Genomic DNA, 12,359 nt, shown 5'->3' with positions numbered 1-12,359 from the left:
CAAAAATTAGCTGGGCATGGTGGCGCGTGCCTGTAATCCCAGCTACTCAGGAGGCTGAGGCAGGAGAATTGCCTGAACCCAGGAGGCGGAAGTTGCGGTGAGCCGAGATCGTGCCATTGCACTCCAGCCTAGGTAACAAGAGTGAAACTCCGTCTCAAATTAAAAAAAAAAAAAAAAAAAAAAAGAGTTTGAAGTAGTTGACATACCTATGCTGATGTTAGTCCAGCCCTCTCGCCATCCTGTTGTCTTTATAAATGCCTTCTGCATTCATTATCTATTACTGCATGCCAAATTCCCTCAAAACTTAATCAGCTTAACACAACTAATATTTATTTTCTCACAGTTTCTGTGAGTCAGGAAACAGGTATGAGGTGGGAGCAGCTCACTGGCTGCCTCTGGCTCCAGGTCTGTCATGAAGTCGCAGTCACAATGGCAGCCAGGCTTGACTGACACTGGAGAAGCCACTTTCAAGATGGCTCAGTGACACAGCTATTGAGACATGTGGGCCTCTCCATAGGTCAGCTTGGATACCCTCACAACATGGGAGCTGACTTCCCCAGAGCAAAGTCTGAGAGAGAGAGAGAAAACAAGGCAGAAGCTGCAGTGTCTTCTATGACCTCGCCTCACGATGACAGAGAAGCAGAGGCGTGAATGTCATCAGTGCAGATCTTTGAGGGCCATTTGGGGAGCTAGCTGCCACACTTAGTATAGAGCATTGATTTTTTGTTTGTTTTTTTAATACTGTAAGTTCTGGGATACATGTGCAGAACATGCAGGTTTGTTACATAGGTATACATGTGCCATGGTGGTTTGCAGCACCCATCAACCCATCATCTAGGTTTTAAGTCCTGCATGCATTAGGTATTTATCCTAAAGAGCACTGACTATTATTATCCACCTTCCTCCTGATCCCCGCTTTCTGGTAAAATGGAAAAGACCAAATTTGCCCTGTTAATTTTAGTCTTCAAAGCATGAATAAGCTACAAAGCTGGATGGTCTTTTGTACAATGTGAAGTAAGCTACTTTCTTAATTTAGTAGCAGGTATCAGAAGCCAGTGGCCAATGTCATAGCTACTAGTCCAGTTAAAGTTAGGAACAAGATAAGAATGCCTCTCTCATCTTCGTTATTCAGCCTTATTTTGGAGGTTCCAGTCAGCATGGTAAAATAAAAAAGCAAAAAAGCTATAAATAAAAGAAGAAAGCAAGCAGTCATTATAAATGATTGTTTACCTGAAAATCAAAATTAAAATGTCTAAGAAATATATTAGAATTAGTTTAAAAAAAGATTAATAATGCATTTTGTTATAAGGTAAATATAAAAAATCTATATTCAGTGAACAGGAGTGACATCATGGAGTGAGCAGAGCTGCGTGTGGAACCTTGCTGGGGATGCTCAGGCAGAGCTGAGTTCAGCGTGAAGAAGGGCAAGCAGACTTTTGTGCCCTGTGCAATCCCAATAAGGGTAGTGAGCAAGCACCAATGTGCACTGACCCTGAATGGGCTATTGGGGGAAGGATGGATCAGGTCCCCACATTCACTTCGTGGTTACTAGGAAAAGCAAAGACATTTCCTAGGGAGAGGATACATGGTATTCAGAGAATCCCAGAAAGTATTTAATAGGAGAAAAGCTTCTTTCAAAATATAAATTTCCTCCTTTTTTAGATGGAGTTTCAGGCAACTACAATGAATAATTCAATTGGACTCTAACTTATAAAACAAAAATGTCTCATGACTATTTTTATTTGTACCATATTTAAATTGATCACTTATATATGAAATATTTTTTGCTGAACATCAGCCTATTATAAATAGTACAGATCTGTGATTAAATGAATATGACCACACTTTATGTTTTGATAGTAATTTCAATTATTCAGTAATATTATCTCACTTTTTTCTTTCTAAAAATTTGATTATCCTTGAGGTTAGATTGTTTTAGTTATATGTAGCCTTTTAGCAAAAGTGGTTATTAGTACCCTCACCTAGAGACTGTGGGGTTTTGGTTTTTTTGGTTTTTGTTTGTTTTTTAGTTTATATATCTGGTTATAAACTGGGACTATATTTAAATACTGGAACATCTACTCCTTTATTTCACAGAATAGAACAAGACCAACCAATATTTGAATTCGTGTTCATTGGTCAAAGTACCTCAGCTTTGTTAGAAAGTGAAGACCAAAGCAGGGATCCTGAAATTTAAGAAATCCAATTCTAATTCTCTGTAATTAACATGGTGCTTTTTCATTAATGAAGGGCATTTCAATATGCCTTATGGATAATACCAAATAAAATGCATCTAATAATACTCAAATTTTATAGACTGCACTCTAATACCAAATGATTCTTATCAGAGTGGTAAGATATAGGAGCAAGTCAAACTGTAGTGATGGTCTCACCTTTGAATTAATTAGCTTGACATTAAGTTGTAATACAGAAATATCTTTAAAAGCTGTTCCAATACACAGAAGTGGAAGTGTGTTATGCATGTGTGATCATGTTGCTTTTGCAAACATTAGGTTGTGTGTTATGAGAAAAGTACTCTTGGTACAAATTTGTTAATTATGTGGACATCAAGTCTAAGTTATCACAGTTTAAAAGCAGTCCTTAAATCCTTTTTTAAAAAATGGAGAAATTGGATCAAGACAATGGACTGAACATATTCATCCATCTCTCCTGTCTTCCCAAATGCCTTAAAATGTCAGGAAGCACATTTTTAAAAAATGCCTTATTGGCACTAGAAAATGTTGGCAGTGGCCCTCAGTAGACAGGAAATAGCCACATTGACTCTGAAACTGGACTGAGAGATGCCACAGTCCAAAACACAGCAGGAGAAACTACCTCTAACACAAGAGCATAACCAGAGAATGTTAACCTTTGAGTGAAGAATAGAATGCTTGGAGTGGGGGTGAAGGTTTTAGGGTAAATCACTAACATGAGTTAGGGAACTACACTTTCTTCAGGGTTGCCAGGCTTGATGCTCTCTCTTGGTTTTCATATGGAGCTTCAGGAGACAGTTGTATCCAAGTTAAAAGCTCAGAGCTGAATTCTAAAGAAAGAAATCACTTCCCTAGAGAGGATAAGTATAAGGAATGTATAGAAGGCAGGGAAGGACTTAAGGTAATTCCAGACCTTTACCATAGATAATAGGAAAAAATAAACTGATGGCAGTTCTTTCCAAAAAGAATTTAAATTTAAAATAAATTATTCTACCCCCAAAGTGAAGTTCTCTACATTTCAGCAGTTTGGAAGGTTCACACTCTGCCAACCTATCCTAACCCCTTGCACCCAGTTATACAAAGCCTATAGATGACCCTTCTGTTCAGGAGAGAGACCTGTGAGTGAAGCATACCTAGAGTATGGTAGAAGTCACCCACATTTGTATATAATACTAATCTCCTATCCTTTGAACTTGAATAATATCAATAGACAGCCAGAGGACCTCAGACATGAAGGAACAACAAGGCAAGTGAACAGAAGAATTAGAGAGAAAACAGGCAATTCAGGGGACAGAAGACGACTTTTAAGAACTATAATTAATTAATATAATTAGAGTCCTCAGATTTGAAAGAAATAATCAGAAAAGAAGCTTTCTTGAAAAGTAATAAAAAGATTGCCATAATTAAATATCAAGAGGTAGTTCTGAATGATAGAATAGATATGATCAAAGACCAAATTTGGATATCTGGAAAATAAAGACATAAAAAAAAAAACACTCTAGAATGTAATGTGTAACAATAATATAGAGATAAAAAATGAGAGAAAATTTAAGATACTGGTAGAATTAATCTTGGAAGTCTAACATCTGTTTCATAGGAGTTCCTAGGGGAAAATAGTAAGAAAAAGGAGAATAGAAAACAAATCAGTAGTAGAAGATTGACTTCTCGTCTTCTTATGTGTAATACTGGATATTTTCAAAATCCCAAGGATAAGATGCCTTGAGTGGTAATTAACGTTCCTGGGCACACTAACACACAGAAGGGTGAGGGCAAATCTAAAGTTAGTTTTTCATATGCAAGGACTCAAAGCTTTCTTCCCAACAGACCTTCTCTGAAGCAATTAAAAATTGAATTTAAGAAGGAAGAAAATGTGGGATGGGATATATGAAACAGCAAATAGAAGATAAACCTGTGGTAGGTCTCCGTTACTGCTGACTTACGTATTCGTGCAAGAATGGTTGGTTTTGGGGAGGCTGACAAATGAAGGACAGAAGTGCCAGTGTGTCAAAAGTCCTCTCCTTGCTGGAGAATGCAAATGCTAATTAATTCCACATGTTGTAAATGCACACCTATGTAACAAATGCATGTAACATTTATATTTAGTCAGGGAAGCGGTGAGGATCAAAAGGGAAATAACTGGAAGCAGAGAAAATAGCATAGGATGGCAGAAATAAGTCTAATAGCCACAAGCACTGTAAATGAGTTCAGTATCACTAGTAATAACACTTTGAGATGAGTTTTGAAAGAAAATCTAGTCATAAGAAGTTTCATAAAACAGTGACATAGAAAGATTGAAAGACAACTGATTGAAAAAAAGTCCCAGACAAATATCAACCATAAGCAAGTAACAATGTTAATGCCATACTAAATGAAACACAGGGTTTCAAAACACTGTTTAGAAGCACAGAGGCATATTTTATAAAAGATAAAATTCACTATCTGAAGATGCCATCAACTTCTATGTAATATCAATATATAATGTCTTCTCTCAGCTTAAAAATATGAAGAAAATGTGATATTTTCTCATCCCTACTGAAAAACTGTATCACACTGCTTTTAGAAGCTGACATATGAAGTAGATGATAGAGATGCAAAGGGGATTTGGAAAACAGCCTTGATCTAAAATAAATAGATATTAACCTTTGTATTCAATAAAAAGAAAAGCACTTTTCTTATAAATACAAATGGGATATTTATAAAAATTAACAGTCACTTGTGCCCTAAAGCTGTATTGTGCCAGTTATGTTTTCTTTTTGTCGTAAATGATATTCTACTCTAGCTAGGTCCCCTTTGAAGACTTGTAATTTTTTAATTGGTTGAGACATGCCCCAAGTTACTCTTGTCACAGAGGTGGTGGACAACCCTTGGGTCTCTATATTTGTCTTGTCATTGAAGAATCAAGCCGTCTACCAGTCCCTTTCCTGCTGAGGGACCTAGAGAAAGCATCTTGTTTCCCAGTCTCCTCTTGCTCCCATCTTTAGGAATAGAGAAAATTCAGACCACTTGATCAGCACTGTCTTAGCCTTTTGGAATCCAGAAGAGAGCAGGCAGATCTGCCAGGTGTCCCTGCCAACCCTGTCCCCCAAAATCAGCAGCTCTCTGGTGGTCAAGCTCTTGGCAGTATCTGCTGCTTTCCTGGCCTTGCTTTAAGGCAGCCTGGTGCAGTTCTCCAGGTTAACTTAGCAAATCCCCACACTGGAAATCTCCTGTCCACCAAGAGATCCACAATTCCTTTTAGACCCTACCAGATACCTGCTTAGGAGAGATGGGAGCTGACAATGGAGATGATGGGAGTCATGTTCAAGTTGCCATATTCCAGCAGCCCTCACAACTCCTATCAGTTTTGCCAGGCAACTGACTAGGTGGCATATCTGTTTCTTTTGACATTTTTGTATTCCACTAATCAGTTTTATTTCACACCTGCTCTCTCCACCCTCAATATCTCTGTTTTCATAACAAAGAACAGTTTATGAAAAGTACCCTAGCTGAAGGGAACTTTTTGCCCATTTTATTGCTTTTATGTCTTTCACAGTCACACTGTGACATGCCTGGCCACCACTGCAAGGCGAATTTTATTGCATGTCTAAAGCAGGCTGTCTTGCTAAACTCTTTCTAAACCAGGAAGTAAAACAAAATCAGTGGTGTGAACACAGTGGGTTTCGAAGCATTTTTCATGTTTCCTTCCATTATATTGGAGGATAAATTCCTGGCCCAAAGTTAGAATAATTCCTACAAACGAATAGGAATTTCAGTATGACTTATCCATTGAAGCATTCGATATAATAAAGTGAGCTTTCTGCATGCAGAATTGTGATGCATTTTATAAAATCTCTTGAGGTTAATGTTTGAGGAGCTGGATAAAGATGGAAGAGATTCTCCTTGAGTAATATAAATGCAAGCATGTAGTATGCAGATTTACACACTCCCTCCCACCCCGTTCCAACTCACTGTAACTTTAAAGCTGTCTGTTAGAAGGATGAAATGTAGTTGTGAGCCAGACCATGTTGGTTTGGACAGAAATTCTTACAGAATTATTAAGCCTTAAAAAAAGCAAAGGAGATTTATGCATCTGCATTTGACCAATTTGGTTTGGAATAGGTTCATAATGGAAAAGTAATAAAACCATAAGAGACAGTGTCTTCTGAGTACAGTCTCGCTTTTAAAAAATCTAAACATGGGCTGCCCCATTTTGGATACAGTGACTGTAGAAAAATTTCCCATTGGTAACTTTGGGAGGGTTTTCTGTTGTTGTTGTTCCTTTTTCATTGATTATCAGCCAGTATAAATTTTAAACTCTCTGTCAAATATTTTTCTGGAGATGTCAGTCTTAGGAAAAAGAAATCCTCAAGTGTTATCTGTAGGAGTCTCCTTCTCCTAATTTCACCCCTCTCCCCACAACCTCCACCTCCCACCCCTCAACACACACACACTGTTTTTTCAGCTATCAGTAAAGTCTTTTTCTGATGTAACTGGAGAGGTTGGGGTTGGGAGAGTAGGGGTTGGTTGAATGTGTGAGAGAAAGCACCTCCTGTGACTGCCAGCAGCCACATAAGACCATGAAGAGGAAACACATAACAAGCTTCACCTCTGAAAAATCGGACCTAATAACTTTGCAAGTTTTTGATTTCAACAGGAAAGAAAAAAAAAAGAAAAGAGAAACCGCTTTCTCCACTTATTCTCAACCACTTGAAGTCGTGTTATTGATAAACAATTTCTTTAAAATATTTAAAGATTTAGGAAAAGAAACAAAGGAGATGAAGGCTGAGTGAATTGGGAAGGGAAGGTGTGTGTCGGGTGGGGAGGGGTGTAGGAGCGGCCATCCTTGCACACAGGAGAGTCACAGTTGTGCTCCCTTCCCATGGAGGACAGTGAAATAGGCATTTTATTGCGTCGGATTTTTAACTTTCTTTCCATGGCCAGCAGTTCAAAGCACAGTTATTTTTATATAGTGAGAATGTGACCAGACTGAGATGGTGTTGTGTCTCTCCTACAGGTATGCCTGCGGCATCTTTAGTGACCCCTGCTGATGTTATCAAGACGAGATTACAGGTGGCTGCCCGGGCTGGCCAAACTACTTACAGCGGAGTGATAGACTGCTTTAGAAAGATACTGCGGGAAGAAGGCCCAAAAGCTCTGTGGAAAGGAGCTGGTGGTATGGAAATAATTTGTTCTTAACTAACCCTTTGGTGTCAGGTAAATTTTTAAAAAATCTAATTATGTCTGTGATTTCCCCATTTTTTTAAAGCTCGTGTATTTCGATCCTCACCCCAGTTTGGTGTAACTTTGCTGACTTACGAATTGCTACAACGATGGTTCTACATTGATTTTGGAGGAGTGTAAGTATCATGCTAAATCTGCTGCTAAATTTTGGCTGTTTCTAATACTCTGTCATCATGGAGAAAGGTACATTAGTCTAGTCTCTATAATAAAATAGAAGAGATTTAGGGAAATGTCGAAATCATGTTAACAAGGTCATTTCCAAGGGGAACATACAACTGATTAGAATGTATCAACTCCTTTACGTTACATATTTGAAGAGGTTTGTGAATGTTATTTTTATCAAGTTAAAAACAAAACAAAGACAAAACTCAGCTTCTTACTCTATTTTCTCTTCTTTTAGAAAACCCATGGGATCAGAGCCAGTTCCTAAATCCAGGATCAACCTGCCTGCCCCGAATCCTGATCACGTTGGGGGCTACAAACTGGCAGTTGCTACATTTGCAGGGATTGAAAACAAATTTGGACTTTACCTACCTCTCTTCAAGCCATCAGCATCTACCTCAAAGGCTATTGGTGGAGGCCCATAGGAAGACCAGCCCTGGGATAGTGCTGTCTTTTTGTGGGTACTACAGTAAAGAACATCCCTCCTGGGAGTGAAGCAATGCTTCATCCCTTTCACATCCATCTCTTGTTGAAATTCAAATCCAGGCTTCTTATCATGTGAAATCATTTATTTTCTGTGTGTTTTCTTAACCAGATCATTGTAAAATTATTCATAATTATTCTTTGGCCCTCTTCCCAGAAACCTTTGCATCTGACAATTGCTGGGATTTGGTCAACACTAACATGATTTGGGGAAAGGAGCAAGTCAGAATAGAAATTACTACTCCCCTCTTTGAACTAGGATTGTAGTCCCAAAGAGGCTACTGTAAGGCAATCATGGTGCTCTGAGCAGTGTTTTGTGCGTGTGTGTGTGTGTTTTAAACTGGTAGGAAGCTGGGTGCATGTTTATAAAAATAAAAAACACTGAAAAGAAATGAAAAAATATATGTCAGAAATATTCAGCCCGGCACAAATTCTGTCTCTGGACTATATTATGAAACTTCTATGTGAAACATGCTTCTTTGTAATGAAAACCACATTGAAGATGTTTAGTAATCATATTCTGTTACTGGTACCAAGACTACTAGGGAAATGCCTTTGTACTTTAGGAAAGTTCTTTTGACATTTTATTATATAGACAGAAAAACTGAGATGTAGCCCCTCTCCTGGAAATGCTAATTTTGAAAAACTGCTCATATGATGCACATGTACTGATTACTGCCTATCGTAATAAACACTCTTGAAAAATGCATGTTACCCTATTGCTGTCTGCCCCAATCCCCTCATCTCCCCATCACTGGCACCCATTTGCTTTTAAAATCCACTTTATCTTGAATCATGTAAGACAGATATATTCTGATACAAGTATTTAATTCATGGTGCCTTGCATAATGGTCAGAGGCACATGAGTTTGTGAAGGTGGAAATAAACTATTTGTAAAGTGATTGAGTTGTTTGCTCTTGTGCACGTTGCATGGTGAGAGTCTACAGTAATTGTCATTATTGGCCTAAGTGTTCTTTTCAGGGGAATTTTTTTCATATTGGCATGGATATATCCTCAATATCTTTCAAGGTAATGTGTTCCCTCATTTTCATGGTTGAAAGTGAGTATAAGAAACTATTTAACCATAGATAAGCAAATAACTAGCAAACTGATACCTTTGTTCTAATCATTTCCAGCACTTTCAGCAATTTATCATGATGATGAAAGTCACATACTTTTAGTAGAAGTTAGCCATGAAAACTGGTATGAAATGGCAATTGTATTTTCTAATCCAGTCTGACTCTTGCACACAAACCAAAACGATATACCAGTACATCTAACATTTGCTAATATTTGGCTAGCACTGTAATGATTTGGGGAAAGAAGCTAGTCTTGAACAGAATTTAGGGCTATTCTTAGACCGTGATCCTGCTTCCAAAGAGGCTACTGATTAATCTATTGGCTGTATGTATGAACATAATGAGTCTCCAAAGTTTTTCTCCATAGCAGACAGCCATTTTTCGGTCTCTGTTTCTGTAAGTCAACAGGCTGAAATTACAGTTTAAAATTGGAAAGAGTCAATACCAGCCATAAGTGGATGTTTTTGTTTTTTTTTTTTAGACAGGGATCAGGAGGGAAGTGAAGAGCTTTGTCTTCCTCACTAGAAACAGTCAGATAACATACATGGCTTCTTCCCTGACTATTTGAAAAAGCCAAAGGGGAATCCCCTCCCCCAATTCAGTGTGATAAGTGATCAATATCTATATAATAATCTCAGAGACCAGTCACAGAACTCCAAATATGTCTTAGCAATGTGTATGGTGTTGTTATAACAAAACATGACAGCTTTGGTTTTTTGAATGTGGAGAAAAGTCCTGCATCTCTGCATTCCTTTTCTTCACTTACTTGAGATTTTATGGAAGATCAAGTTTTCATAGTAAAAACACTGACCAAAAATCTCATAAATTGTCCATTGCCCTGCCTGCCTCATGAAGAGCAGTTACATTTAATGAGAGAGCATTCTGGCTTCACTTACTAGACTTGCCAGTCGCTGAGAACGCTTCTCTTTAGTGACTAAGAAGCCAGGGGCCCCAGGAAGCCAGTGGAGGTAGGGCCACACGTCTGTGTTTCCTTAAAATCCTTGCCTTATTCGTTTAGGGAGACTTTGAAGGAGGCCTAATTTCCCTCTTGAGTTCTGCTCAGTGGGTGGTGTGACTGTGATATGCCTTGAACAGGACTGCAATCACCGTGTGGTGAAAACCACTGTAAAGTTTGTTCTGGATTTCCCTTCTTTCTAGTGACAGCACAATCCATTGTCGTCGTCAGTGATGTGGCTGCAATTGAAGGTGGTAACTCCCGCATGCCCACATGCCTGCCTGCCTGCCCACCTGAGGGGACCATCCTCCCCTGCTCTGCCTGCCCCAGAGTCTCTGCTCTGCTCCTGGTCCACCGCATGATTCCTTGGGGTGGGTGAGAGAGAGGTCTGACTTTCGTAGCAGCTTTTTTTTTTTTTTTCCAAGGAGGGGAAAAAATGTGAAGCTGACCACAAAGTGAACACACTGATTCTTGGGTTCCAGTCATGGCTGGGTTTCTTGAGGCTGGGTGGCATGCTGTCGCCAAGCTCCTGCTACACCTCGTAACCCACAACCATTTGCTGAGCTCCCTGGGGTTGCCTTAATCCCAGAAGCCAGGGTCGCACAGGGGAAAATAAGAATTCTGGCACAGAAAGGAGTCATTTAAGTGCTTATTGCATTTCAAGCTTTAGTTTCTACTTAGCTAAAATATTTACCATTGCTGGAAAACAATGTTTAAAATGTTGTGCTTATATGTTATTTAATGGTGTGGCCTATGTAAACCTCAGGATGCTTACATTTTGACAGTCTTCTGGAAATGTTTAACAGCATATAATCCAGTAAGCGGGGAATCAAAACAGGAACAAATGGTGCTTGAAACTGTAACCTCCTCCAACTAAGTATTCAGAATGCAAGTCATGCCGGAATGCTTCAGGTACAGGGAGAGAGCTCTCAAAAATGAAATTTGATGAATTCTGTCTTATGGCCCCATTTATCAACCTTCCAAATAAACTGTCCCTAAAAGTCATCATGTGCCTTTTACTGCAGAAGACATACTTGTGGGAATGAATTTGTATCCCTGCCACTGAGCAAAATCCCATTTTCAATTCAGGGTAATCAAATGCTTTCAGGATGTGTATTTTTCCAAAGATTTTTAAGAGACACGTTCCCTGGTCAGAGCAGTGAAATGTTCTTTCCACAAATGGTACTGCCCACAGAGGGGTGTGTGCCTTTTGTTTTACATTTGAGGAATAACCCTCACCAAAGATAATGTTAGGAAGACCACAGGGAGTTCAGGGCTTCATTTTAATGTCAGGCATCTAACAGCCTGACACCTCCATCTCTTAAAACAGTGGTAGTCTGCAGCTTGAAAATCCAGATTGGGATCCATCATGGTTGAGACTGTGTGTCTAATTCTCTTAGTAGGCTCCTAGTTATTATTCTGAAGGATGGATGAATTTTTGAGAAATGTATTTTTTCCCAATGAGTAATCTCCATTATTTTCCTACTTTATAGGCCTTTTCTGCTGCTGGAGTTAAAACCATGACTGAAAATAATCACAGTTTTATGTATTAATAATTTACAAGTCATAAATATTTTATTAAAACAACTAGAGCTATTTAAAATTGGTCTTAGTTGAGTCAGGAACTGTCATATAAACTATAAGATAAATTTAAATTCCCTGGTCATGATTAAATATAAAGCTTTAAAAAAATCACATCCTTTGAGATGAGTTTTACATTCCAGCACGAGTTAAAATGTATTAGTACAACAGTTGTTCTTATCAATGAATGTATTACTTGTTTACAGCTCACCTCTGTGTTTCTGAAGCTTTCCCTTAGAAGCTGCTGAAGCCAACGGGAATTCTCTTTTAAAGGGGTTTGTTTTTAGCTAATGCATTAATTGACTCCAAAGAAAGTCCAAATGGAACACTCTGCTTTCATCTGCTAGGGTAACCTAATAAAATAATGTTGTTTGCTTTTAGATTCCCGGCCGTTAAGGGGGTTTTGCTCAAAGCAAAACCACAGTCCCCTCGAATAACTTTAGAAGGAAAATTAAGAAGACACAGTAATTGTGCTTGTCTGAGCCTCACTTCTCCTGGGTCACAGACACACCCCCAGCACACTGGTCTGGCCACCAAGGCTCCAGAGCCTACCACTGCTTTGGACAGGGCTCTGGCCCTTCAGAGGATGCTCCATTTTGTAGTGGAGCATTTCTTTAAAAGATTTTAAAATGAACTCAAGCTCCCAGAACAGACTAGTGCAAGTGT

General features: G+C 38.8%; 1 protein-coding gene across 2 annotated transcripts in view; it reads left to right on the top strand.

The window, feature by feature from the left end:
• SLC25A13 (solute carrier family 25 member 13) overlaps positions 1-8,980 on the top strand; it is a 203,157-nt gene extending 194,177 nt beyond the window's left edge. For both annotated transcript variants that reach the window (XM_010345554.3, XM_010345546.3), the window contains 3 exons: positions 7,207-7,365; positions 7,459-7,549; positions 7,834-8,980. In XM_010345554.3, coding sequence (XP_010343856.1) covers positions 7,207-7,365; positions 7,459-7,549; positions 7,834-8,020 — 437 coding nt within the window. In that variant the 3' untranslated portion in view covers positions 8,021-8,980. The remainder of the gene's footprint in view (positions 1-7,206; positions 7,366-7,458; positions 7,550-7,833) is intronic.
• Positions 8,981-12,359: the final 3,379 nt, after the last annotated feature.

This window comes from Saimiri boliviensis, chromosome 10, assembly GCF_048565385.1.
Source record: "Saimiri boliviensis isolate mSaiBol1 chromosome 10, mSaiBol1.pri, whole genome shotgun sequence".
Lineage (NCBI taxonomy): Eukaryota > Metazoa > Chordata > Mammalia > Primates > Cebidae > Saimiri > Saimiri boliviensis.
This window is presented reverse-complemented; position numbering and strand designations above follow the sequence as displayed.